We start from the raw sequence: 26,666 nt of genomic DNA, 5'->3' as shown, positions 1-26,666 counted from the left end.
TCCAAAATCCATTGTTCATTGTAAAGAAATATCTGAAGGACCTTCTCATTTCTCTTTGTGGCAGTTTTGTTCATAATTTCACATCATTCACACTGAAACTGCTTTGTTCACTTTGCATTTATATTTTTGTAGTGGTGGTTATAAATTGTTTTAATGATTCTATTTCCATTACTTTGTCTAAATCTTTCCTTGTTCTGTTTTTATCCTATTCATTGTTTCTTACATACAATTTGATAAATCCCAAAATATAAATTACTCAAGGAAGACAAGTCGGATCCTAGAGCCAATTCCTAATAGCTGATTTAAAAACTGCAAATCAAGAAATAAGGTACTTTTGGATGATTTTCTGATCTTAAAAAAGTAATGAAGACTAATAATACAGATGTAACTTTAACGTGTGTTACCTGACTTGAATTTTAGCGTATACTATAAGTAGATCAGATACTGTTCATAGCTATAGAGAAAGGTATGAAAATTAAGATTAAAAAGGAAATAGTTAATTGAGAAAGAAGCATTGCACGAATTTTCCTGGTAAGAATCTGATATCCAATATATATAGGCAACTAAAAAAAATTAAGATATAGTGGAGGAACAATCAAAGTTATAGAAACAGGAGGTACTGAGTACCATGTGAAAGGAAGAAAAAGTAATTCAGTTCGACTGGACTGTATGGAAGAGAAGTAATCGAAAAGATAAGTTAGGGCCCACTGTAGAAGAAGAGGTTTAAAAAAAAAAGTTTATATTTTATTGTAGAAGCAATAGGGATTCTGTGCAATTTAAGTAGTGGTATAATATTGTCCATTCTTCATTTAAGGGAATTCACTTTGGAATACATGTCAGACGTGGCTCTCTCCAACAATGAGATGATTCAGAGCAGTTTCAATAAGCTTGTGATGAAGAGAGCCATCTACCCCAGAGAAACAACTGTGGGAATGGAGTGTGGACCAAAACATAGTATTTTCACTTTTTTCTGGTGTTTCTCAGTTTCTTTTTCCCTTCTTGATCCGATTTTTCTTGTGCAGCAAGATCATTGTGTAAATATGTATACATATATTGGAATTAACATATATTGCATTACCTGCCATCTAGGGGAGGGAGTGGAGGAAAGAAAGGGAAAATTTGGAACACAAGATATTGCAAGGGTCAGTGTTGAAAAACTACCCATGCATATGTTTTGTAAACAAAAGACTTTAATTTTTTTTAAAAAGGAAGATGTGTCAGAGTAAGGTGATTGAAGCAAGAATTTATTGTTAATAAAGCAAAATAGAAAACAACTCTGAGATTTCTGTAAAATTGTTGAAGGTGGAGAAAGATAAGGATTGTCTGAGTCAGTGCTAGTGGATCAGATTTGGTCTAGCCATTCTGGAAACAATGTGCATTTATACTAAGAAACTAACCAAAATGATCATATACTCTTTGATCCTACTAGACATATATTCCTAAAATGTCAGTAATAGAAAGCCCCTCCCCTCCACAATTTCAGTACTTTTTATAGTAGAAAATACAAATACAAGCCAATGTCCATCAATTGGGGAATTAACCAAATTGTGGTACTTGAATGTAATGAAATTTTACCTTGAAGTTTGTTTACTTCAGATAATTTATCATTATCTGAATAGGAGAAAATCCATGTATTTATACCTTAAATAAGGTCCTCGTGTAAAACCACTTTTCCCATAAACCAGTTTTTTAAAATATTTTTTTCAATTAATAAGCATTTATTTCTTTATCATCCTCCCTTTGAGAAACAGAAAAGGAAAAGCAAAATCTTTTAAATAAAACAGGCATAATCCAATAAAGCAAATTTGGTTATGTCTCATTCTGCATAAGTTATTCATTTCTTGGTCCAGAAGTGGAATAGATTGTAACTTTTTTCATCACTGGGGTTCCCTGAAATCAGCAAAGGAGACTAAGCAGTCATCAGAGAGGAGAACCAGGAGAGATTACTGTCTTGAAAACCTAGAGAAAAAGAGTATCAAGGACGAGAGAATGATGAATAGTATCAAAGGCTGCAAAGGGGTCTAGGAGAGTGAGAATTGAGGTGAATGAGAATGAATTGGCAAATCACTGAATTTGACAACTAAGAAATTGTAACTTTGGAGAGAACAGTGAAATGATAGAGTTGGAAGCCAGATTTTGTAAGGGTTTAGAAGAGAGAACGGAAGGAGGAAAAAGTGGAGGCACCTATTGCAGATGCTTTTCTTTCCTTTTCCTTCCCTTCTCCTTTTTTTTTCTCTGTAATATTTTATTTTTCCACATACATGTAAAGATAGTTTTCACCATTCATTTTTGTTAGATTTTGTGTTTGAAGTTTTTTTCTCCTTCCTTCCCTTAGCTCCATTCTCTCCAAGGCAGCAAACAATCTTTTGTAAGTTATACAGGTATAATCCTTTTAAATATATGTCCATATTTGTTATATTGTACAAGGAAAATCAGACCGGGGGGGGGGGAGGGTAAGGGGAAAGGTGGGATGAGAAAGAAAAAGGAAATGAAAATACGCTTCAATCTACATTCAGTCTCCATAGCTTTCTCTCTGCATGCAAATGTCTTAAGTCTGTTGATATTTTCTTGGATCACCTCATTGTCAAGAAGAGCAAAATCTATCATAGTTGATCATCCTGTAAACTTGCTGTTACTGTATACAGTGTTCTGGTTCTGCTCACTTCACTTTGCAGTTCTTGTAATTCTTTCGAGGCTTTTCTGAAATCAGCTTGCTCATCTGTTACCTTCGTATATCACAATAAATTCAGCCATTTCCCAATTGATGGCCATCACGCAAAGGTCTTTTCAGAATAGGAGAAGTGTTTATTGGCAGTAGGAAAAGAACCAGCAGGGAGGGAGGGATTAAAAATCAGTAAAATTGGATAATAGAGGAAGCAATCTGTTGGAGGAGGTTAGATGAAATGGGATCATGTGAACAAGTAGAGGAATTAGCCTTGGTAAAGAGTAAGGTCTCTTAAAGGTCACTTCAGATCATGTGAGATGGGTGAAGGAAGACAGTGGCAGGAAGCAATTGAGTAAAAGAAGGAAAGGGAAGAAAAGAACTCATTGTGGATGACCCAATTTTTTTTTTCCTGTATAAATGAGGCAAGATATTTTTAGTAGTCCATAGATTTCACCAGATTGCCAACTGAGTCTATGATTCCCCCTTCCCCCCAAAAAAAAATTGCTGATGAACTACAGTTTTCCCAAGTTGATTATATCCCTTAAGGTTTGTTTGTTTGTTTCTGGATTTTAAAATAATAGGAGTTCTTGGATCATTAAAGCATGTTTATCTTCATCTATTAAATAAGTTTAATTTTATTATTTTCATTTCCAAATTTTCTTCTTTTCATCTTCCTTTCCCTCACCAATTGGGAAGGTAAGAAACAGAACCCATTACAGGTATGTGTCTGTGCATATACATGCATACACAAACATACATATACACATTACACACAAAAGAAATTCCCGTTATTCTTGTCCAAGGTAGGGAAAAACATTAAGCACTTATGTGCAGATACTGTTAAGAGATAATAGTTTGGTTTAGGTCCCTATCTTCATGGAGCCTAGTCTATGACTAAGATTATTAAATTTAACCAAGTTTATTTCCTATATCTCTATTATTATTCTTTTACTCCCTTCCATCTCATTTTTTATCAGTTTACCTCCTGAGTTTTTGTTCAAGGTAATTTATTAAACATTGATTTTCATTTTTGTTCATTTAGTACAAAATAAGAATTATTATAAACATAAATGCTTCACAACTTTAACCTTATTCTATTTTGGCTATTCTTCCCTTTAATACAGATTGCAACCCCTCTACAACTTTTTTGTAGGTGGCATTGAGAACTTGCTATAGTTAAAAAATTCATTGCCTTGCCATCAATCTGGTAATGAAGCTTTCCAGACTTTATTACAATTTGCAAAATTTCCTTGCCTTTACATATTTTAGCAGTGTCTGTGCACAATGTCTTCTGCATTACTGCATTATTCATAGTTTAGCACCTTTTCCATAAAGGTATCAGAGTGTGATATAGTTATTCTATTTAGCATAATATAGCTGTAGGTTCTAGATTTGCCATCGACTTAGCTTAATGCTCCATTTTTAGCAATGATTATATATTTATCAATAGAAAAAAAGAATCTATTTTGTAACTTTCCTTTTCCTTTACATATTCTATATTTGACGGGGGAAGAGAGTAGTTATAATTGATCTTTAAAGTTTTTAAAAATTACAGAAAAGAGCACTAGACTGAGAGTCAGCTGATATGTAATTCTAGTTTCCCCTTTGCCATTGATAAATTATTTTACTTTGTGCATGTATTTGGAAAAATAAAATACTATTGAGGGGGGAAATATATAGTAATATATATTGGAAAAACAGAAATGCAAATCAAAATAAACTTGATTTCGCCTCATATCCTGCAACATAGCAAAAATGACCTCCTAAAAATGTCATTAATCTTTTTAGGCCTCAATTTCCTCATAAAAAATGAACTACACACTAAAAGTAAATTGAGATGACCAACGGTCCTAGAACACATGGAAAGTTTCCAATTCCTTTATTTGCCTCTGAAAAGAACCTGTAAACTGATCATTCGTTAAACTGAAGTGTCTTGTCTTCTGGTTCCATTTATTGTGAGACTGTCAGTATTGACATAGCTTATTTCCTCAAAAACGTCTAGTAACTACTTAACTACTTATTTAAACAAAAATCTCTCATGTAGAATATCAAGTTAAATTAATGTTTTTAGGTGCTCTGAATAATATATTGATTCTTAAAGGTGCCCTCTTCCTGTTTTTTTTTTTTTCTGTCATTCTTCCTCTAATGATGGAAGCTGCTTAAAACTGAAAACTATTTGTAATTTTTAACTATTTCATTGGAACTCCTGCCATATATTCATCGCTTAGTGATCACACTGCTAGTGGAAAACTTTTCCAAATTTAACAAAAATCCAATTTTCAGATCACAGAGTCTATGGTAAGAATTACATTCTTTCCAACTTGTGGTTGCTCTTGTGGTTTTGTTATCATCAAAATGATTTTTTTGCTATGTTATTGTTTCCATTTACATTGTTGTAGTTACTATGTGTATTTATTTGCTCAACTAGGCTCTCTTCACCTTGCATCAATTCATGTATATTTTTCTGTGCTTCTCTAAATTTATCACATAATTTAAAAAAATATTTTTTTATTTCATTAAATATTTCCTAATTACATGTTTTAAAAAAATGTTTAAAATGTTTAAAACTCTTGAGAAAGGCAAGCAACATGATGTTAATTTTGGAACACATTATTTCATAGCACAGATGTTCTATTATATTAAAATACCACAATTTGTTTAGCCATTCCCCAGTGGATGGGCATTCATTTTATTTCTAATTTTAATTATCACACACACAAAAAAATACTGCTATAAATATTTTGGGGCATATGATGATTTTTTTCTTAACGATAGCTTCTTTGTGGTATAAGCCCAGGATTAGAATCTCTGATTGAAAGCTTATAGGCATTTTAGTCATTTAATTTGCTTAATTTCAAATTACTTTCAATATTGTTCCATTTCATAGCTCCACCAGTAATGTATTCGTGTATAACTTGTTTTGCCACAACCCCTCCCATTGCTATTTTTGGAGGTCATTTTTGTTATTTTACAGGGGATGCAATAAAACCTCAAGTTTATTTTGACTTGCATTTTTTTTCCTTCCCAATGTATCTGTTAATGTTTCTTTTTTTTTTCTTAATAGTATTTTATTTTTCCAAATACATGTAAAGATAGTTTTCAATATTCATTTTTATAAGATTTTATGTTGCATATTTTTTCTCCTTCCCTCCTTTACTAAACTTCCTCCTCCCTAACACAGCCAACAGTCTGATACAGGTTATACATATTTTTAAACATTTCCATATTTGTCTGTAGAAGAAAGATTAAACCAAAATATAAGAAATCATGAGAAAAAAAGCAATAATCTTTTCAGGCTTCTCTGAAATCAGCCTTCTCCTTTCTTATAGAACAATAGTATTCCATTAATATTCATACATTTATATGTATGTGTGTGTGTATATATATATATATATACATATACCTATATATAAATTATATAATTTTTAATAACAAGCTTTTAGTTTTATTTATTGTTCACTTTCCATCTTACACTAGATGAATCATTGTTGTCTTTGCAGAAGCTTTTCAGTTTCGGGTAATCAAAAATAAATATTTTATCTTTTGTAATTGCCTTTATCTCCTTTGGTTAGGAATACATCTTCCACTTGTAGCTAGGAGAAGCATATAATCAGTTTTCCTTCTAATTTTTTTAATGACCTCTAATATTAATTAAGATCAGATATCTACTTAGAATGTTTTGGGAGTGTGGTTTAAGGTATTGATCTGATTTCTTCCAGACTGCTTCCCTGTTTTCCCATTAGTTTTCATCAAAAGAGAGTTTCCTCATAGATAAATTGTGTTTTTCACTTTATCAAACATTTGGTTATTGAGTTTTGTTGTTTCTGAATTTCCTTTGTCTAGTCTATTCCATTGTTTCATTTGTCTATTCTTTAACTAACAAACCAGATGTTTTTGATGACTGCTACTTTATAATATAGTCTGAAGTCTAGAATAGCTATTCCCTCTGCATCTTTACTTTTCATTATTTGCCTTGATATTTTTTAATCTTTTGTTTTCTTAAATGAATTTTGTTACTGTTTTATCAAATTCTGTAAAATATCCCGTACATGATTTGATTGGTAATAACATTAAAAGTGTACATTAATTTTGGCATAATTTTTATTATATTGGAATAGCCTATCCATGAACACTGAATCTTACTCCAGCTATTTATTTTTTGTTTTTTTAGGGAAAGCCTTGTAATTGAATCTATACAACTCTTGTATTTGGGGGGGGGGTTAATCTCCAAATATTTTATGCATTTTTTGTAGTTATTTAGAATGGGATTTCCCTTTCTATTATTGCTTCTTATTTTCTCGATATTTTTGCCAATTCCTTGGAGATTTCCAAATCAGCCGTCAGATTATAATGTCCTTTCTTTTACTTATCCCTCTTTTCCTTTAATTCTTTTCTTTGCTATTGCTAGCATTTTTAGAACCTTTCACGTAATAGTGGGGTGACAGTGCATACTTGATTTACTTCTGTTGTGAAAAGTTCTGGTATATCCTCATTGTGTATATTGTTTTTCTTCTTAAATAGATATTTAAAAAAATATTTTAAAATTCCTGTCTGCCCATATTTAATAGGGTTTTTAAGCACAAAAACTTGATCCTGTTAAAGTACTTTTTTTTCTGTATAAATTGAAATGATCATGTGGTTTTGGATGTTTTAATTTTTAATATTTATTTTGTAGACTCTTTTCCTAATGCTGAACCATTTTTTCATCCCTGGTATAAATTCTCCTTCATTTTAATATTAATTTCTTGGATAAATTGCTGCAGTCTTTGGATTTTATTTCGGATTTGAGTCAGTCTTCATTAATGATATTGTCCTATGGTTTTCTTTCTGAGTTTTGTATTTCCATGATTTATGTATTAGAATAATTGTTTCATAAAGAGATTCTGACAGGGTGTTCTCAGTTTGTGAGAATAATTTGTGAAGTTTGAGTACTGTTCTTTTAATAATAGCTTTTTATTTTCAAAATTTATACAAAGATAGTTTTCAGCATTCATCCTTGCAAAACCTTGTGTTCCCAATTTTTCTCCATCCTCTCCCCTAGACAAATAACCCAATATATGTTAAATATATGCAGTTCTTTTATACATATTTCCACATTTATCATGCTACACACACACTCGCACACAAATCAGAACAGAAAAAAAAGAACACAAAAAACAAGCAAACAACAATTAAAAAGGTTAAAATACTATGCTATGATCCACATTCAGTCCTCTTTCTGCATCTAACTGTTCTTTAAAATTTTAATAAATGGATTCCTTATTATCTCAAAGGAGAGAAGGGTAGAGTTTAGAACTCAAAATGAGTAATTGGTAAAAAAATAAAATATTACATAAAAAAGATTTGATAGCAAAAAAAAGATTTTTTTCTCCTGTGAATTCTTAAGGACCAGGAATATATATATTTTTAATTTTATAGCTGGATCTATTTCCTTTTCTGAGATGCTGTGATTTCACTTTTTAAGTTGTGGATGACTTTTTGTTACCCTGTTTGGAGTTTTCTGTCCAGGAATACTAAAATGGTTTGCCCTCCAACTCTTTTTACAGTTGAGGAAACTGAGGCAAATAGGGTTTAATGACTTGCCTATAGTTTCATAGCAGTGTTTGAGGCTAGATTTGAATTCAAGAAGATTGAGTCTTTAAGAATTTAGAGCCTGCACTATATCTTCTACAGTATCTAGCAAGTGATTTGTTCACTATTTGATGATTTGATTTTCTGCTTTCTTCTTTTTAGTCAGATTTAGTTAAGAAGTGATGTATTTTAATAGTCTTTTCAAAGAAACAAATTTTAATTTTAGTTATCATTTGTGTGTGTGGGATTTCTTCCATTTGTCTGTTTCTTCTTTAATTTTTAAGATCTCATCTGTTGTGCCTATTTTGTATTTGTTAACCCTTTAATTTTTAACTTGCATATTCAATTCATTAGTCCTCTGTTTTTACATTTGTTAATGTATGATGGTAAGGATATGAGTTTTTCCTCTGAGAACTACTTTAACTACATCCTAGAAACTGTGGCTTATTTGTTTCATGATTATGATTTTCTTTTACATAATTATAGTTTCTATGATTTGTTTTTTGACCCACTCGTTTAAGATTTCATTGTTAAATCTCCTGTTTGAGTCTGTTGTTTTTATGATTTCTGAACCAATATTTCTTTTTGCATTATAATCTCTAATGAATGTATTAGTTATTTCTCCATTTTCACATTTGTTTGCGATATCTGTGTTAAGAACATGGTCAATTTTTGCAAAATTGAATTTTTGTAATTTTGTAAAATTCTGTGTTCAAAAAAAGGAGCATACTCTTTTGCTTCTTAGTTCTAGTTTTTCCAAAAATTTATTAGTTGTGTATTTTCTTTTTTATTTTCCCTTTAGCTAGTCTTGTTAAGTAGTTTTTAAAATTACGTTCTTTATATTTCTTCCCAAAAAGGATTTCTCTCATTCTCCTCCATTCATTCATAGAAGCATTCATGAATGGAATCATTCCTACCTCTAAAATAAGTCCTCCCTTTCCCCCTTTCTTCTCATCCATAATTGTTGAGACTTTTCTCTGAGATCATAGATCTTATTTGCCTATATCATACACTTTTTGTGCTCTTACTCTCTCCTTCTTTCATATGTATGCTCCCTTATTATAATGTAATTTTATTAAAGAAGTTTTGTAGACAAATTGTCACTATGATGTCCACAAAATTGTCCTCTTCCCCTCTACCAGTTTTCCACTTTTTACCTCTCTAGCCCAGTCTCCTTGTGTACATTAAGCGTTTTTATGTTGTCACTCTGCTATTGACCTTGCCTGTTTTTTCACTCTTCCTGCATTCTTTTTAGAAATCTTTCTAACTCTGTTATTGAACTTTATCTTTTGTCTTATATGGTTATAATCACATTTGCAGGATAGGTCACTCTGGGCTGCATTTTTAGCTCTGGTACTCTTCGAAAACATTATTCCATTCCCTCTTCCTTTTTCCAGTATGTGTGTAGTCAGTCTTATTTTATTGGAATGTTCTTTCTTTATATTTGAAAGTCTCTTGCTGACCTGAAGAACTTGTTTCTGAATTGAATTGTTTAATTTAACCACTATGTGTTTTGAAGTTTGTAGCCTTGGGTTTTTTTCCTGGATATATTTTGTGAATTCTCTCAATTGGAATTGGATTTTCTAAATTTAGAACTTCTGGGCAGTTCTCTTTTTATTATTTGTGTTGTTATGATGTGAGGTTTTTTGTCCTGTCATGTTATTCAGGAAGACCTATGATGATCCTTGTCTCTGTACATCATCTTTGAGGTGTTTTGTTTACAATGCACTTGTTTTCTTTTAATTTTTTTTCTACTAAGTTGTTCTTCACTTATACTTATTTTTATATTTTCAGTATATTATTACTTTTTTGTTAGGCTTGTGTGGTATGGCAAATCCAATTTACAATCAAGAGATATTTGAAGTGAAGAATAGAAGTGTTCATTCTTAGAATCTTTTAAGAAATGAACTTCTCTAAATGGGGGTTCAGCCAGTGAGAGAGGTTAATTTCCACAGAGATTGAAATAAGTTATATAGTCGTGACCACAAGAATAATGCTTGGAAGTAACATGAACTTGTTAAATTTTGACCTGAATTTTATGATGGGCAGTTTTGCAACTGTTTATAACGGTTTATCCTATTTCATTTTCCTAAATTCCCCAGATACACTGAATCTAAGTTATAAATTCAGTCTACCTTAGTGTTAATGATTTTATAAGAAACCATATAATCCACCACACAGAAAGGAGATTTGTTTAGAGGTAAGTAGTTCATTTAAACTAGAATAACAAGGAGACTTAGTTTACCTCAGGCTTCCTCCACAAATAGAGATTATCCATTTTGTTGACCTCTTAGAATATCTCCAGGTCCTTAAGGTCCAGGAGATCAGATATTTCTGCTAGAAGGGCAAGTCTTTTGTTCTCCTTCCTAGAGTCTTAATGATTAGACTTTTGAAATTGGATCTGGAATTATCAAGTGATTAGTTTTGGAAAGTCCTCAGTTTCCTGTTACACTCATGCTGACCCATTTCTGATTCAAGTTTTTCTAGTCTTATTATTTTTGGTATGCAGAACATAAATTTCTGTTTTCATAATTCTCATTTAAACCACTCAGGAACTGTATCCATGTTCTCAAATTTCTCAGCCTCCTGTTTCATCAAGTATTGGATCATTTTCCTTTTGATGATTATTATTGTTCAAGTTCTAGAAAATTTCTTCTTCCTGAAATCTTTGGTACTTTGTTTTCCCCTCTCCTTTCTTCCTCATTATTTTTCTTATCACTTACTTCCTCACTATCTTTTCCTAGTTGTTGTTTCCTTGAGGGCTGAATTTCAGTCAGCCTCCTTCCATGATTATTTGTGGTGCACCAGCTTGTTTCTGCCCCAGTTGACTTTTGGTTGATCAGAACTGACCCTAGTTAGATGCTGTGCCCATTCCCTCAAGTTTAGTGGAATGTCTCACAGTCTTTGTTCCTTTGTTCCTCAGTTCTCTAACCCAACACTAGCAGTTCAGACTTTTTCTCTCAGAACAGCTAGTCTAGTTCTTTGCAGTGCTAGTGCTTCTGGGTTAGAATTCCAGGCAGGCTTTTACTTTTGAATGATTGTAGCCAAGCTAGCTGGAGGTATGAGCAAATTTCCACCTTGGCGTTTTGGGAGATTTTGGGGATTGGAGAAAATGTTCAGTCTTGTTTATGTTACCCTTTTTAAGTGACATTCCTGCCTATTCAAGCATTCTTTCATTATTATTATTTTGCTGCCTCATCCATCTCCTGCTTCCCAATTGTGTGTATTGTATATGTGCTTTATTTTATATAGGTTCTGTTTTCATAGTATATTCTCTGTGATGTTATTAGTTCCTTTGGGTTCAATTATTTTCGTAAAAATTACTCCCAAATCTGTGTTTTCAGTTCAAATCTCTCTCCTGAAATTTTTCATTAATTTTTGAGTTTCCCACTAATTCTAGAAGATTTTTAGCTTGTCCTTCACAGTCTGCCTTATTAGTCATATTCATGCCAGATCATTATTTTCAAAAAGGTTTATGACTTTTCTTTCTAAGCTGCGAGCATGAGAAAGACATTCTTTTCCTCAATTGTGCATTAGAAGGAATGAATTGGCTTCTTGATAAGTTGCTCTCATTAGTAGGCTTTTGCAGTTTCCCACAAAGACATTTCCACCTGGGTGTCACATAGACATCTCGGACTTACATGTCCAAAATATAATTCATTGTCTCTTCCTTCCCATCTCCATTTTTTCCAGTCTTGCCCTTTTCTATCATATTTCTCAGTTCTACATTCTTAGAATTGTAACTTCACTTTCCCTCCTTATATATAACCATATTCAGGGTTTGACAAGTCTTTCCCACATCATCTTAAATGTCCTGTACAATCACTACACTAGTTCAGTTACTTATCACCAGGCTTATTGTAAATCACTCCTAGTCTCCCGGCTTCAGTCTCTCTCTTCTCTAATCTGTTCTTCAGATAATTTAATTCAGCCATCATTCTTGTTAAGTACCTACTGTGCCAGGTGCTAAACATGCAAATGAGTAGTTAGATCATTTTGTAAACTGGTAAAATGCTTCATAAATGCCAGCTATTACTATTGTGGCACCTAAATGAAACCATTGGATAGGGACCTGGACCCATAATCAGGAAGTCCTGAATTCAGACAGACACTTAAATAGCTATGTGACTCAGGGTAAGTCACTTACATTCTTGCCCCATTTTCCTCATGGAATGGAATAATAACAGCTCCTACCTCCCAGGGTGGTTTCTAAGAACCAAATGAGATAATGTTTTAAAGTGTTCCTGGCATAAAGGTGCTTAATAAATACATACATACATACATATATATATACACACACACATATACACACTTATGCTGTTTTCCTCCCTACCTCAATAATTTTCTAGATATACAGAAAAATTTCCATTATTATAAGCCATACTTTTTCATATTTTCACTACTTTTTTGACCAAGATAGAATGGGAAAATTGAGTTCAGTTCATCAATAAAATTGTGTAATAGTACTTATTTAAGTTTGAACTGTACTTGAAAAACTAGATAGAAAAATTCAGGAAGACCTGAGTTCAAATTTGGCCTCAGAAACTTACCACTTCCTAGCTGTGTTACTCTGGGCAAATCACTTAATTCCAATTGCCTCAGCAAAGTAAAAATAAAAAGTCTCATATTAAGTTTTCTGATTTATATATGGAATATTTTGAGGCTTCGAAGAATACAAATACTAAGATATAGTAAATATGTTTAATAATTGATGATTATTATATGTTTTGGTCCCTGAAATGCATGTGAGCAATAATTTCACTATACTCTAAAACTGATGATAAAAATGTTAATACTCCTGATAGTGTGATGAAACTTTATGACCTCCTAGCAGATGAATTACAAACCCTTTTTCTTCCTAACTATTGCTTCCTGTTCAGGCTCTTTTGGCCATCTAAATTTTAGGCTTTCTGAGACAAAGCAAGTATATACCTTAACTTTCCCTGCTGTCTTTTATTTTGATAGGCTGCTGCTCCCACCTAAATGCCTGAGAATAAGTAAAGAGGGATACTGTCTGAAGAAACGATTTCAGGGAACAGGGAAAAGCTATTGGTCATAGCTCAACAAACAACCTTTAAGTGCCACATCAGCAGGCAGCAGACCAAACAAAGCTGTATTTAGTTTCCCTGAAGTTTACATATAGAATTTTCAGTTACAAGACTAATTAATTATTATTATTTTTTTTTAATTTTAGTACGGGGATGTCGTCCTGGGAAGATTGTACAGATGACTGAAGCAGAGGTCCGAGGCTTGTGCATTAAATCTCGGGAGATCTTTCTTAGTCAGCCTATACTCCTGGAGTTAGAAGCTCCCCTGAAAATTTGTGGTAGGTGGCATGTATAAACTGATCATCTTCACTTTTGTTTTAAATTTTTCACTCCTAATTAAATTTGTTTGCATAATGGTTTGAAGGCATGTTTAAAATTTATTATGTAATTGTAAAAAGCATTTTTACATTTAGTCTATTAAAGTATAGACAGAATTTAATTTTGGAGTTTTATATGGACTTTAAAATATCAGTTTTTTTTCTCACTTTAAACTGAATAAACTGAATATTCTCATATTAAACTGAATAAGCAAAACACTTTTCACATATATTGAGAATTCTTATTTGAGTATGCTTGGACTAGATAGACACTGAGGGCCTTGACAACTCTAGATTCTTTGATTGGTTAATCAACTATAGCTAAAAAGGCTAAGTACAAAATGTTACACCATTAAAAAGAGTAGAAGTTTGTTTTATGAAGCTATGTAGGCTTATTTTATCGGGTTGGACTAATAAAGGAGTTTACAATCTGCATCAACAGAAGGATTCTCCATACAGATGAAATTACAGATTCTTGAAGTGTTGTAGTTTTCATAAATAAGGTTTTTTTCTAATTTATTTTTTGATTTCTCTAATTTGTTTCAATGGTCACATTTTACCTATTGTTTTTTCTTCAAAGCTTTCAGTATCTTTTTGACAAAAGTAATAAAACAGATATAAAGTCACAAGTTTCATGACTCATCACTTAGTGATTTTCTATCAGTAAATTTGGATGGGAGAGACTTCATCTCTCCCTCCCCCCCCCTCCCCAATTGATTTATAATATCTGCCTTCTGCTGTAGCTATTCTTTGTAATGTTTTTCACTTTGATGAAGACTTTTAGATTTGTTTGTTTTTGCTTTTAAAAGGTCAGTTTAATTCATGTTAAATTTTTCTGGCTTTTACTTTGTTTTCCGGAAGTCTCTAGTTGTGCTACATTGATTAAACCTGTTCATTGTGCCCTTAAAGTATTTTCTTTTCCTTATAATGGTCTATTTCAATTCATCAAGATCATCATATTCAAGTTAGAGTTTCAGGGGAATCAAAACAAATTTTTTTTCCTAGTTAAATATTCTCATTTTGTACATTAATTTGAAATAAATTTCTTAATCTCAGAAAATAAAAAAATAAATCATTTTACTCTCAACATAGGCCTAATTGGACATTTACTCTTTAAAAGTAATTTGCCTTTAAATTGACAAAGAAAATGTGGATAACATTTAGGTTGATTTAGTTAAAACATTTTTGTACCAAAAAAAATACCTTGAGTAAAGCTCTGTTATATTTATAGAATATATAGCTTGTTCTTTAGGGTGTTAAAATGTTTTTGGTTTGTGCTTTTTTTTTTTTTAAGTTTTCAACATTAATTTTTGTAAGATTTTTGTGTTCCATATTTTTTCCCCTTGTCTCCCCTCTCCCCAAGACAGCAATTAATCTGATAGATTATACATATTTTTATTTTATTTTTATATCATAACATGATATATATTGAAAAGAATAGGTTGTACATAATTGATTTCACCTCTATTCTCTTCATAATCCATTATGGTTATACATATTTTTAAACATATTTCTACATTTGTCATGTTGTACCAGAAAAATCAGACCAATATGTGGTAAAGAAAAAAGCAAATGGGGCAGCTAGGTGACACAGTGGATAGAGCACCAACCGTGAAGTCAGGGTTGACTTAGGTTCAAATATGACCTCAGACACTTAACACTTCCTAGCTGTGTGACCCTGGGCAAGTCACTGAACCCCAATTGCCTCAGCAAAAGAAAAAAAGAAAAAGAAAATTAAAAAAAGGTGAAAATACTATTCTTTAATCCACATTCTGTCTTCATAGTTCTCTCTCAGGATGCGAATGGCATTTTCTGTTGTCTTATTGGAATTGTCTTGGATAGTAATGCTGAAAAGAGCTAAGTTTATCACAGTTAATCATCACATAATTTTGCTGTTTCTGTGTACAGTGTTCTCTCAGTTCTGTTAACTTTGCTCAGTATCATGTAAGTCTTTCCAGGCTTTTTTGAAATCAACTTGCTCATCATTTCTTTCTTTGTTTTTTTTTTAATAGCTTTTTATTTACAAGATATATGCATGAGTAATTTTACAGCATTGACAATTGCAAAACCTTTTGTTCCAACTTTTCCCCTCCTTCCCCTATCCCCTCCCCCAGATGGCAGGTTGACCAATACATGTTAAATATGTTAAAGTATAAATTAAATACAATATATGTATCCATGTCCATACAGTTATTTTGCTGTACAAAAAGAATTGGACTTCGAAATAGTATACAATTAGCCTGTGAAGAAAATAAAAAATGCAGGTGGACAAAGGTAGAGGGATTGGAAATTCTATGTAGTGGTTCATTGTCATCTCCCAGAGTTCTTTCACTGGGTGTAGCTGGTTGAATTCATTACTGCTCTATTGGAACTGATTTGGTTCATCTCATTGTTGAAGAGGGCCACGTCCTTCAGAATTGATCATCATATAGTACTATTGTTGAAGTATATAATGATATAAAATGATCTCCTGGTTCTGCTCATTTCACTCAGCATCAGTTCATGTAAGTCTCTCCTGGCCTCTCTGTATTCATCCTGTTGGTTTTTTATTACCGAACAATAAAATTCCATAACATCCATATACCATAATTTATTCAGCCATTCTCCAATTGATGGGCATCCACTCAGTTTCCAGTTTCTGGCCACTACAAACAGGGCTGCCACAAACATTTTGGCACATACAGGTCCCTTTCCCTTCTTTAGTATCTCTTTGGGGTATAAGCCCAGTAGAAAAACTGCTGGATCAAAGGGTATGCACAGTTTGATAACTTTTTGAGCATAGTTCCAAATGGCTCTCCAGAATGGCTGGATGTGTTCACAGTTCCACCAACAATGTATCAGTGTCCCTGTTTTCCCACATCCCTTCCAACATTCTGCTTTATCTTTCCCTGTCATTCTAGCCAATCTGACAGGTGTGTAGTGGTATCTCAGAGTTGTCTTAATTTGCATTTCTCTGATTAATAATGGAGCATCTTTTCATATGGCTAGAAATAGTTTCAATTTCTTCATCTGAGAATTGTCTGTTCATATCTTTTGACCATTTATCAATTGGAGAATGGCTTGATTTCTTATAAATTAGAGTCAGTTCTCTATATAATTTGGAAATGAGGTCTTTATCAGAACCTTTGATTGTAAAAATATTTTCCCAGTTTATTGCTTCCCTTCTAATCTTGTTTGCATTAGTTTTGTTTGTACAAAACCTTTTTAATTTGATATAACTATTTTGTGATCATAATGATCTCCAGTTATTCTTTGCTTACAAATTCCTTCCTCCTTCACAAATCTGAGAGGTAACTATCCTATGTTCTTCTAATTTATTTATAATCTCATTCTTCATGTCTAGGTCATGAACCCATTTTGACGTTATTTTGGTGTACGGTGTTACGTGTGGGTCAGTGCCTAGTTTCTGCCATACTAAGCAATTTTTGTCAAACAATGCTGCTCATCATTTCTTATAGAACAATAGTATTCCTTTACATTTATATACCACAACTTATTTAGCCATTCCCCTGTTGATGGATTATCATCCACTCTGTTTCCAGTTCCTTGCCACTACAAAAAGAGCTTCTATAAATATTTTTGCAGTGTAGATTTAAGGTGATAAATATTTTAAAATACTCAATACTAGTTGAGTATTTAATACAAATTTCAGTTTGTAAACTTTCTTTTTATTAAACTATAGGACATTTGAATGTAACCCTTATTAGGGCATTTCTTCTCAACACAGCTAAACATTTTGCTTTTCCATGTTAATGAATAAGATTCCATGAGGTATGAGAGTTACATTTTTCTTAACTAGATTAATGAAACAATAATCTATTACTTGGACTCTTCTCATGCATGACTGACTTGAGAAAATGTGCTTTTTAATTTTAGGAGACATTCACGGTCAATACACAGACTTACTTCGATTATTTGAATATGGAGGATTTCCACCAGAAGCCAACTATCTTTTCCTGGGAGATTATGTGGACAGAGGAAAGCAATCTTTGGAAACCATTTGTTTGCTTTTGGCTTATAAGATTAAATACCCCGAGAATTTCTTCCTCTTAAGAGGAAACCATGAATGTGCTAGCATCAATCGTATTTATGGATTCTATGATGAATGTGAGTAAAAATGAATGCTAATATGGGAAATTACTTAAATGTCATAACATTTGGGGAGGAGGGATAAATAAAAATCTGTGAGATTTGCCCTTGAATGTTTAGTAAATGATAGCATATCTTCAATATTTCAAAGAACTGGTCCTTTGAATATAGTAAAGAATCAGGAAAGAGATACATGCCCTAATCTTCCACTTCATGAAGGAAAGATTAAGGAGAGGAAGGGTTTTGCAGTATACAATATTGTAGGATCTCATCAACATGCATATAATTCTAAAGTGAGGAGCAAGAAAAATAATCAAGCTAAATCAGAGGTACTTGTAGGAAAATTAGCTATGAAAAAAATTTGTCCTGGACATTTTTGTCTAGTTTTCTTGCAAGTACTGAAGAATTGATTCTCAGTATTTTTGACAAACTGTGTAAATCAACTTCATATCATGAAAACTATTTGGCAATTAAAATGGATTGCTTCTATTAATTTGTGCCATGAAATCTGGATAGATAGGGATATTAGGCCTTGTGGGATTCACACTGATCAATGCTATTTTTAAAAAACTTTATCCTTTAAAAAAATTTTTTTCCTTTTCTATTTTTTTGTCAATAGAAAAAATAATGTTAAGTAAAAAGTATTTTCAAAGGATGAAAGAGGTCAGAGCCCCATTTACCCTACACTTCTCTTGCTTAGTTATAAATCAAAAAGCTACTTTCTTATTATTTTCTATTACTTTCTCTAATATGGTTAGATCTGTGTTGTTTGAGAGATTTATTTGATTATAAAATGAATATATAAAAAGGAACATGAAAGAAAAATATTTTAGTCATAGTATGAAGTATCGATTGGTTTTAGGAATTTACTAATTGCTCTATAACTCTTAACCTGTTGTGGGTTATATTTGCTTTATCTATTCCCACATTATGAGAATAATGCTTTTGAATAGAGGAGTAGTCTCAAAGCCAGAAATCCCTGAGTTCAATTTCTATTCCTTATATCATCAGGTGGCATATCCTGGGACAAGTCCCTCAATTTCACAATGCTTTAGGCCAGAAGTGTCAATCTTGTACTGCTTTGGCAATTCTCCAAGATTTAAAGTTGCAGGGAAGATATGCATTGATAGAATTTCCATATCAAAGAGTATCCTGTAGCAATAGCATAAAGTGTCTCTCTGTCTCAATTTTTCTGTCTCTTCATATACATAGTATATTTTACTATGGTATATCATAATAATATATTAGTGTAAAACTACCACTTTTATAGTAAATTATGTAATAATTTACAATATGATACTAACATAACAATATGATACTATATTATTTATAATACATGTTACAGACTTTATTATTTCTTAATTTAGGATCTTTAATAATTTTTGATAACTGAAGTTCATCTTTGCATTGTTTCAAATTATTTTTGTTTGATAAAACTTTTAAAAAGGATTTCAAAATTCTGTACTGAGTTCAGTACATTGCATTTCTTTTTAGGTTGTAAAAAATGTCTTGATTGGCTTTGTTACATTTTTTTCCTCCTTTTTGAAAATATTCTTTGTTATATGAGAGAGACAGGGACAGGAGGAATTTTAAAAATCATAAAAACAATTTTAAAAATTTAAGTGTGCTCCAGTGCTCCATAGTAGCATTATATCTAATCACATATAACTTATTTGAACATTATTAATGAAGATATAGTTAAATAAGTTGTGGAATATGAACATATAGTACACTTAAAACCAATTAGCATAAGGATATAAAGAAACCTGCAAAGATCTTTATGAAATTTGCAAAATCAATTAAGCTGAAGAGAAAAATAGAATTAGACAGTAAGTTTAATATAGTCATGAAAGAAAAAAGCAAATGTGAATGAGTAAACAAAACACTAATGAAAATTTAGATGGAATGATTGAAAAATTATCTTTTTGTTTAAATGAATTTTAAAAGTTATAAAGAAAGTTATTTGAAGGTAAGCTTTTAATTTTAAAAAGTCTGCTGAGCAAATGAAAGTTTTCATAGCTGAGGCAGTATTTGTTTATGAGAATAGAATTTTAGTTATCAGGTACACATTTGAAAAATTCATTTTATTTATAATCTTATAAATCTTTATAAACCTTTTTAAAATTTATACTTTTCTTTTCATAAATCAGTTTCCAAAAGAACTTCTTTTAAAGTAAAACTTCTTAGTTTTATTATATTCTTATGTACTCAAATAGTATCTACTTTTTTTTTTAAAGAAAATTTGTGATTCTTTTGTCTTCTAGAATTAATATAAATCAGTGAGGTTTTGCTGTATATTTCCATGGTTCTTTGCTTAAGATACTTTTGTTTATAGTGATTTTTAAGCTTTTTGGATTAGTAATGCAAGTTTCTTTTTTCCCCTAACATCTTCCTCATCTAAAATTTTTTTATTTGCTGCCAGTGGGAAGATATGGAATTGTAGCTGGCTTCTAGTATTCAGAGAAAAATCTTTTAAAAAGGAATCAAATGTACTCTGATATGGATTATATTTAACACTTAACTACTGATAGGTATTGAGGCCAAGCCATGAAATCGAAAATCTAAGGAAACCAACATATAGTTTCTCCTGCCTGTCCCACCTATAGATACTATTACAACATAATGGCAGCTTTAAATTGAATTGCCAGAATTTTGGGGAGTATAGGCAGAACAATTATTTTGCTTAAATTGTTGATGGGCAAACTTCAGAAAAAGTTTTAGCATTTTAGCTTCCATTTATACACACACACACACACACACACACACACACCCCTTGCTACACATATAAGTAGTAAAACATTTAAAAGCAGAAACCACCTACTATCTGGAAACGAATGCCTTTTCTGTGGTTCCAGATTTAAGCTTTGTTAGCCAGTGATCCCTTAACCATCTTTTTATAATTAAAAGAGTTGACATTCTACACGAAATCCCAATGCCCTTCCACTCTCCTCTTTACTTCTACTATTCAAGCTACACACACCACCAATGAGGTATTAAAAATGAGTCACAAACTGTTTGAATATATCTTTATAAAGCCAGGTTAATTTATTTAAAGACATTTATGAAATATACCTTCAGTAAATCATCTTAAAGCTCATTATGATCTTTACATTAGATTTTAAATTCATTTTGGAAAATAAAGCTATAATTTTAGTTAGGGTATATGTGACTTCCTATAAACTTATTCTATATGTTGATTTTATAGGCAAACGAAGGTTTAATATTAAACTATGGAAGACTTTCACAGATTGTTTTAACTGTCTGCCTATTGCAGCCATTGTGGATGAGAAGATCTTCTGTTGTCATGGAGGTAATCTTAAGAAATTCATCTTATTTAGATTTCTTTTTCATTATAAGGGTTAACTTCCTGATAATAGAAGAATAATTAGGAAATCAAGCAACTTAAATTGGATCATATGAGACAAAAATAGCTCTTATATTTAAAAGTATATATCTTTTACAAATTGAGAATTATATTTCGAGTTTTGAAATTGTATATCTTAAGATATCATGATAAAATCTAAAAACTTCTGCCAACTTTTGGAGACTTTTTTATTTTAAACAGTGGTCATCAAACTACAACCCAACAGTCAAATGTAAAAAAAAAAAAAACTCAATTTATTGATTGTACTCAAAAAGCAGGCTATAGACCAAATCCAATGGGCAATAGTTTTCTAACTCTTGACCTAGGATATTGTTTGAGCTTCATTTGCAAATTGCATTTTTCTCTAACCTTATCAGAAGACATTCAAATTGTCTTGTTGCTGTATTTCCTATTTCATCTGTCTTAATCTAATTGAAAGGATTTTTTTTTTTTTTTTGTGCTTGTGGACAAAACTTTAGACATAGCAGATTACCTTTTAAGATAACAAAAGTTTATGTGAAGGTGAATATTGCCTTTCCATATGGCCTATGCAATATATTGGAATGTGTAAGACCTTGTGTGACAGATAATGGTGTTTTATCCATTTCAGCAAGTATTGAATACCTGCTACTTTCTTTCTCTCTGCCTTCAAGGAGCTTAAAATTTATCTAATCAGAGAGAAAATATTTGTATATGTAAAAGATGTCAAAAAATTCCAAAATGTGTGAAACACAGAGTAAATAGTAGGATTTTAGGAAAAGTAAAGGTCAACAAAGCCTAGAATTGTTGGGGAAAGGTTATTACATTGGTTATAAGACTCAACTTTGATTTCAATAGCTAAATTTTATGAAGATGATACTCTTCATTTTCAGACTTTTTTATACCTTTTGAGAACAAAGAGATGATTTGCTGGTTTCTAGTGGAGAGTATATTTTGGTACCACACATGAAATAAATTTGTATCAGTAAAATAGGGTCAGATTATAAGGGGGCTCACCTTTATGTTCTAAGTCGAGTAACACAGTCTGGGTTTTTTATAGAGAAATAACTATATAAAATAGAGAAATTACAAAAGCATTTTGAAATTGAGCCAGCAATTCAAGTATGGAGTGATAGATATTGTCATTCTTTTGGCAGGACACAGATTAGTATTAGAGAAGAAATTAACTGCTCCACATTATAATTTATGTAGTACTTTTACATCCATTATTTCAATTGTGTATCACCAACACTGTGGTGAAATTGGTAGAGAATGTAGAGAAATAACTTATTCTCAAGGTCATGTAGTTAATAAGAATTTGTATTCACCTTTTCTGACTACTTGCTCTAGTCTTTACTGCTATATTAGACTGTTCCTGCTATAGTGATTGTTAATATGTTTTAAAATTATTATTAAATGTTGGATTATAATAATGCATGCACATTTACATATATATACATGCAACATTTATATATCTGGCTTTATTCAGCTGGGTTCTCTTAATAGGTCTAAGTGTAATAGAACTAGTGAAATTAAGAAATGATTTTTTTAAAAAAAATTTTCCTGAGGTGATTGGGGTTAAGTGACTTGCCCAGGGTCACACAGCTAGAAAGTGTTAAGTGTCTGAGGCCAAATTTGTACTCAGGTCCTCCCGACTTCAGGGCTGGTGCTCTATCCACTGTACCAACTAGCTGCCCTCTTTTAAATTAATTTTTATTCTGAACTTAACCACCAAATAAAAATGCACATTTCCATATACATAGAAAAACAGAAGAAAGATTTACATATGGAACTGAGCATCAATTAGGTGTAGCTTGCTTCAAATATATATATAAAACATGTAACTTTTCAGTACTGTTCTGTTTGACATTCTAGCCTTTTTTCTAGTAATTTAAAATATGCTTTAATTACTTTTTTTTTTCTCTGAAGTGAGGAGGTGCGTTCTTCTGCCCTGAATCCTCTTATTCTATCCACTCCAAATTGGAAAATTTTAACAAATTTTTTTTTTGTTTTTAACAAAAATGCATAGTTAAGCAAAGCAAATTCCTGTATTGGTTCTATTAAAAAAGGTGTATGTCTCATTTTGCATCTCAAGTCCAGGGATGATTAAATGTAATCCCAGAGAACTTGGTGAAATCCCAATAACCAGATAGCCCAAGTACTAAAGACTTAAATTTTCCCTTTTTCTATTTCTATTGCTTTTCTTTGAGTGATTTCACATTCTAAAAATTAAGTAACTATTGAACAGCACCTCTGATGAACTTACAATTTAGCTCAAAATAGAAAGTACCTTTTCCTTAGTCACTACTGTTTACCTGAAAAGACATTTCATGACTTTTCTTCATAGCTTGAACTATCTCCCGCCTCCTTTCCATCCCCAATAGTCCCAGCTTCCCTTCCCACCCTCAGTTGCTTTGTGATTTTTTTGAGCAAGAAAAGTCATTTGAGAGAAAGGTGGGAATGTGGTCTGATAAAGAAAAACAATCATATTCTAATTGTCTTAGTTCTTGTTAAGTGGCTTTTTGAGGAGCAGGAGTGGATGTGACCCTATGTTTGGTATACTCAGGAGGTTTGTTTTTGTTCAGTTTTTCTAGTCATGTCCAGCTTCTTGGGACCCCATTTGGGATTTTCTGGGCAAAGATACTGGCATGGTTACCATTTCCTTCTCCAGCTCATTTTACAGATAAGAAAACAGACAAACAGGGTTAAGTGACTTGATTGGATCATTCAGCTAAATGCATCTGAGGCCACATTGAACGCAGGTATTTCTAACTCCAGGCCTCACGCTGTGTCCACTGTGCCACCTAGCTGAGTTCAAATATGCTTTGTGACCCTGGGCAAGTCATTTAGCTTTTATCAGCCCTACTTTCCTCTTCTGTAAAATGTGGATGATAATCGCACAAACCTTTGAGGATCAAATGAGGTAAGATGTAAAGTGCTCTATAGGTATTACTTATTATTTTCCCAAGTACCAATTGGGTATCACCAATCCTGGCATTTCCTGAATGTTTTATAGTGTTTGAAACCCTTCCAAATTACTTTCTGATTTTTAGACATAGAATTGATGAATGGGTATTAGGTAAAGCTGCTTTTGGTTTTAAAAGAATACAAGTGACTTTCATAGAAGGTGGAGGTGAGAGGAGACAAAGAATAAGATATCCCTATTTTTAAGTTATAAATCAGATCTCTCTATAATAGTATTTAGCACTCAGTTTTATGCTAACTTTCCACTTATCCTTGTCACTCTATAATCAGATATTCTCCATACATATGCCATTTAAATGACTTAGAAATATAGATTCCATAATTTTTTTAAATTCTCCAAGCCAAGAGTTGCCAGTACTGTTTCTTGAAAGTCAAGTCTGAAAACTGAAAAAAATCTTAATTTTTGCTAATGCTTTTGTTCCCAAAAGAAATGTTGTGATAAGTTTCTGTATTTCTCATTTTGCATTAGATATTAGCAGTAGCTTCCCTGAGGTATCCTGCCCCAAGTCTCCCCTCTCACAATGCATTCTACACAGCAGCCAATTTAATTAACAAATATTAAATTCTTATTATGTAACTAGCAGAAATTGGACTTAGAAAACATAATGAATCTATTAGGTCTATTTCTGAGGGGGTATATGTGTATCAGTCATCCTCATATTCAAAATAGTGATTGTCTATTGCCTTTAGGATAAAATACAAAATTCGCAACGTAGCATTTAAATCATCCAAAACCTAGCTCTCACATACCTTTCCAATCTTGATCCATTTCAAGTTTTGACTTTGAAAATTGTAAAATATGTGGCTATATGCAGATCACTTAACTTCATTATCAGTCTTAGAGGAAAGTGCATTATAAATTGTCAATTGCTATATAAATGTGAGGTCTTGTTTGTCTGTGATGTTTGAGAGGTATGAAATAATTGAGCTGAGAATAGAAGCCTGAAAAAGCTACTTTATGGAGATGATTTTGCCTAAATTACTAGTAGAATATGGTGCCAAATATTGCATGCATTTTATTAAGATAGAAACTGGACCTATGATTTCATTGGAATAGGGAAGTCCTGGATAGAAAAATCCCCTATCGAAATGGAAATTAGTACCTTATTTTCTCCACAATATATGGTCTTAGAGTTGACTAGAGCAGAGGTGTCAAATGTGACAATTGTGGGTGGAACCTAATAAAATCTTATTGAGTAATAAATATTTAATGAAATAAATAAGAATATAATAAAATATAGATAGCATTATTGGGCCCCATTTCTTAGTGAGTTTGATACTCTTAATATAGAGCCCTGTTTATCATTGCCACTTCTTTATTCATTATATGTTGCCTCTATTAATTAATTTTTTAAAAATTAAGAACATTATCATATCTTTTTTAAAGGTAGCATAGTATTTGTACTAAAGTTCTTTGGCTTTTTGGCACTTGAAAAAGAACATCTTTTGTGTGTTGGTTGGACTACACAAGACCAACCCTAAAATCTCTTCAACTCTGATTCTATGATTTCCTCTATTCTCCAACTTACAAATACATTGTACATTTAATAGTTTTACCAAATGATGATTAACATTTTTTTCCAATGTAGAAATTATCTCACTTTAGAGAATAGGATTTAGACTTAGGAAGTGACCATAGAGATTTTCAAATCAGATTCAGATCCAGATCCAGATACACAAATGTGGACTGGAAAATTTGTGACTTAATAATATGGCTATTCCTCCCACACTGTGACTTTTCCCCCATTACAGTTTAATATATCAGGGGTCAGCAAAAGAAACTAAATGGAAATTTTTTGAGTTTTTCAGAAGCCACAGATGATTCTCAAATGTTTACAGACAACACAGAAAAAGTTTAGAAACTCAAAAATGGATAAAATATATGTATAACATTGCATAATATCAGCACAGTATTACTGTGCCCATTTTCATACTCCCCTTCAAAATTTATCTTTTCCTTTCATATTAGTCAATCTGAGACCACACTCCTAATTCCTATGATGTGCAAGGGATGACTGTAATAGCATTTATAAGCATTTTACATATGTTTACTTCATTTGATTTTCACAACAATCCTGCGTAGTGTATGCTGCTGTTATCTTCATTTTATAGATATAGGAAATGAGACTGAAAATGGTTAAATGACTCCTCTCTGGTCACTCAGGTAATAAGTATCTAATGCAACATTTGAACTCAGGTCTTTCTGACTCCAAGTCCAGTGCTTTGTTTTAACATTTAGCTGCTAAATATGATTTGTCCAAAGGCAAACAGATAAAAAGTAGCAAAACTGGGATTTGAACTCAGGATCTCAAGCTCCAAGTTCAATGTCCTTGCCACTAAATTGCAGGCTTGACTAAAATGCAACTTGGTGAACTTATTCTACTAAAATCTTTCTCCAAGTTCTGGTGAAGAAAGTTGCATGGATGGTATGTGTGCTTAGATTATTTGACATTGTCCCATAAATGGTAGTTTTGTATTACTGTTCTCAGAACAAGAAATGTAAGAAGTAGGAGGTAGTAACTTTGAAATGGTAGTACTCAGAAGGCCAGTGTGATAAATGAGGTCTGATGCTCAGGAGTATGCTGTGCTGAAAGTTTGTTTGTTTTTTGACGTTGAAGAGGAACCTTAGAATGTATTACTAAATCAAG

At 32.0% G+C, this 26,666-nt stretch overlaps 1 protein-coding gene across 1 annotated transcript in view; it reads left to right on the top strand.

The window, feature by feature from the left end:
* The window catches only part of PPP1CB (protein phosphatase 1 catalytic subunit beta), a 72,798-nt gene that overhangs the window by 29,117 nt on the left and 17,015 nt on the right, over window positions 1-26,666 (top strand). Inside the window, exons 2-4 of the mRNA XM_051976222.1 lie at window positions 13,431-13,562; window positions 17,478-17,708; window positions 20,896-21,000. Of these exons, the coding sequence (XP_051832182.1) occupies window positions 13,431-13,562; window positions 17,478-17,708; window positions 20,896-21,000 (468 nt within the window). The remainder of the gene's footprint in view (window positions 1-13,430; window positions 13,563-17,477; window positions 17,709-20,895; window positions 21,001-26,666) is intronic.

Source organism: Antechinus flavipes, chromosome 2 (assembly GCF_016432865.1).
Source record: "Antechinus flavipes isolate AdamAnt ecotype Samford, QLD, Australia chromosome 2, AdamAnt_v2, whole genome shotgun sequence".
Classification (NCBI taxonomy): domain Eukaryota; kingdom Metazoa; phylum Chordata; class Mammalia; order Dasyuromorphia; family Dasyuridae; genus Antechinus; species Antechinus flavipes.
Note: the sequence above shows the minus strand (reverse complement) of the source record. Positions and strands in the feature narration are given on the sequence as shown.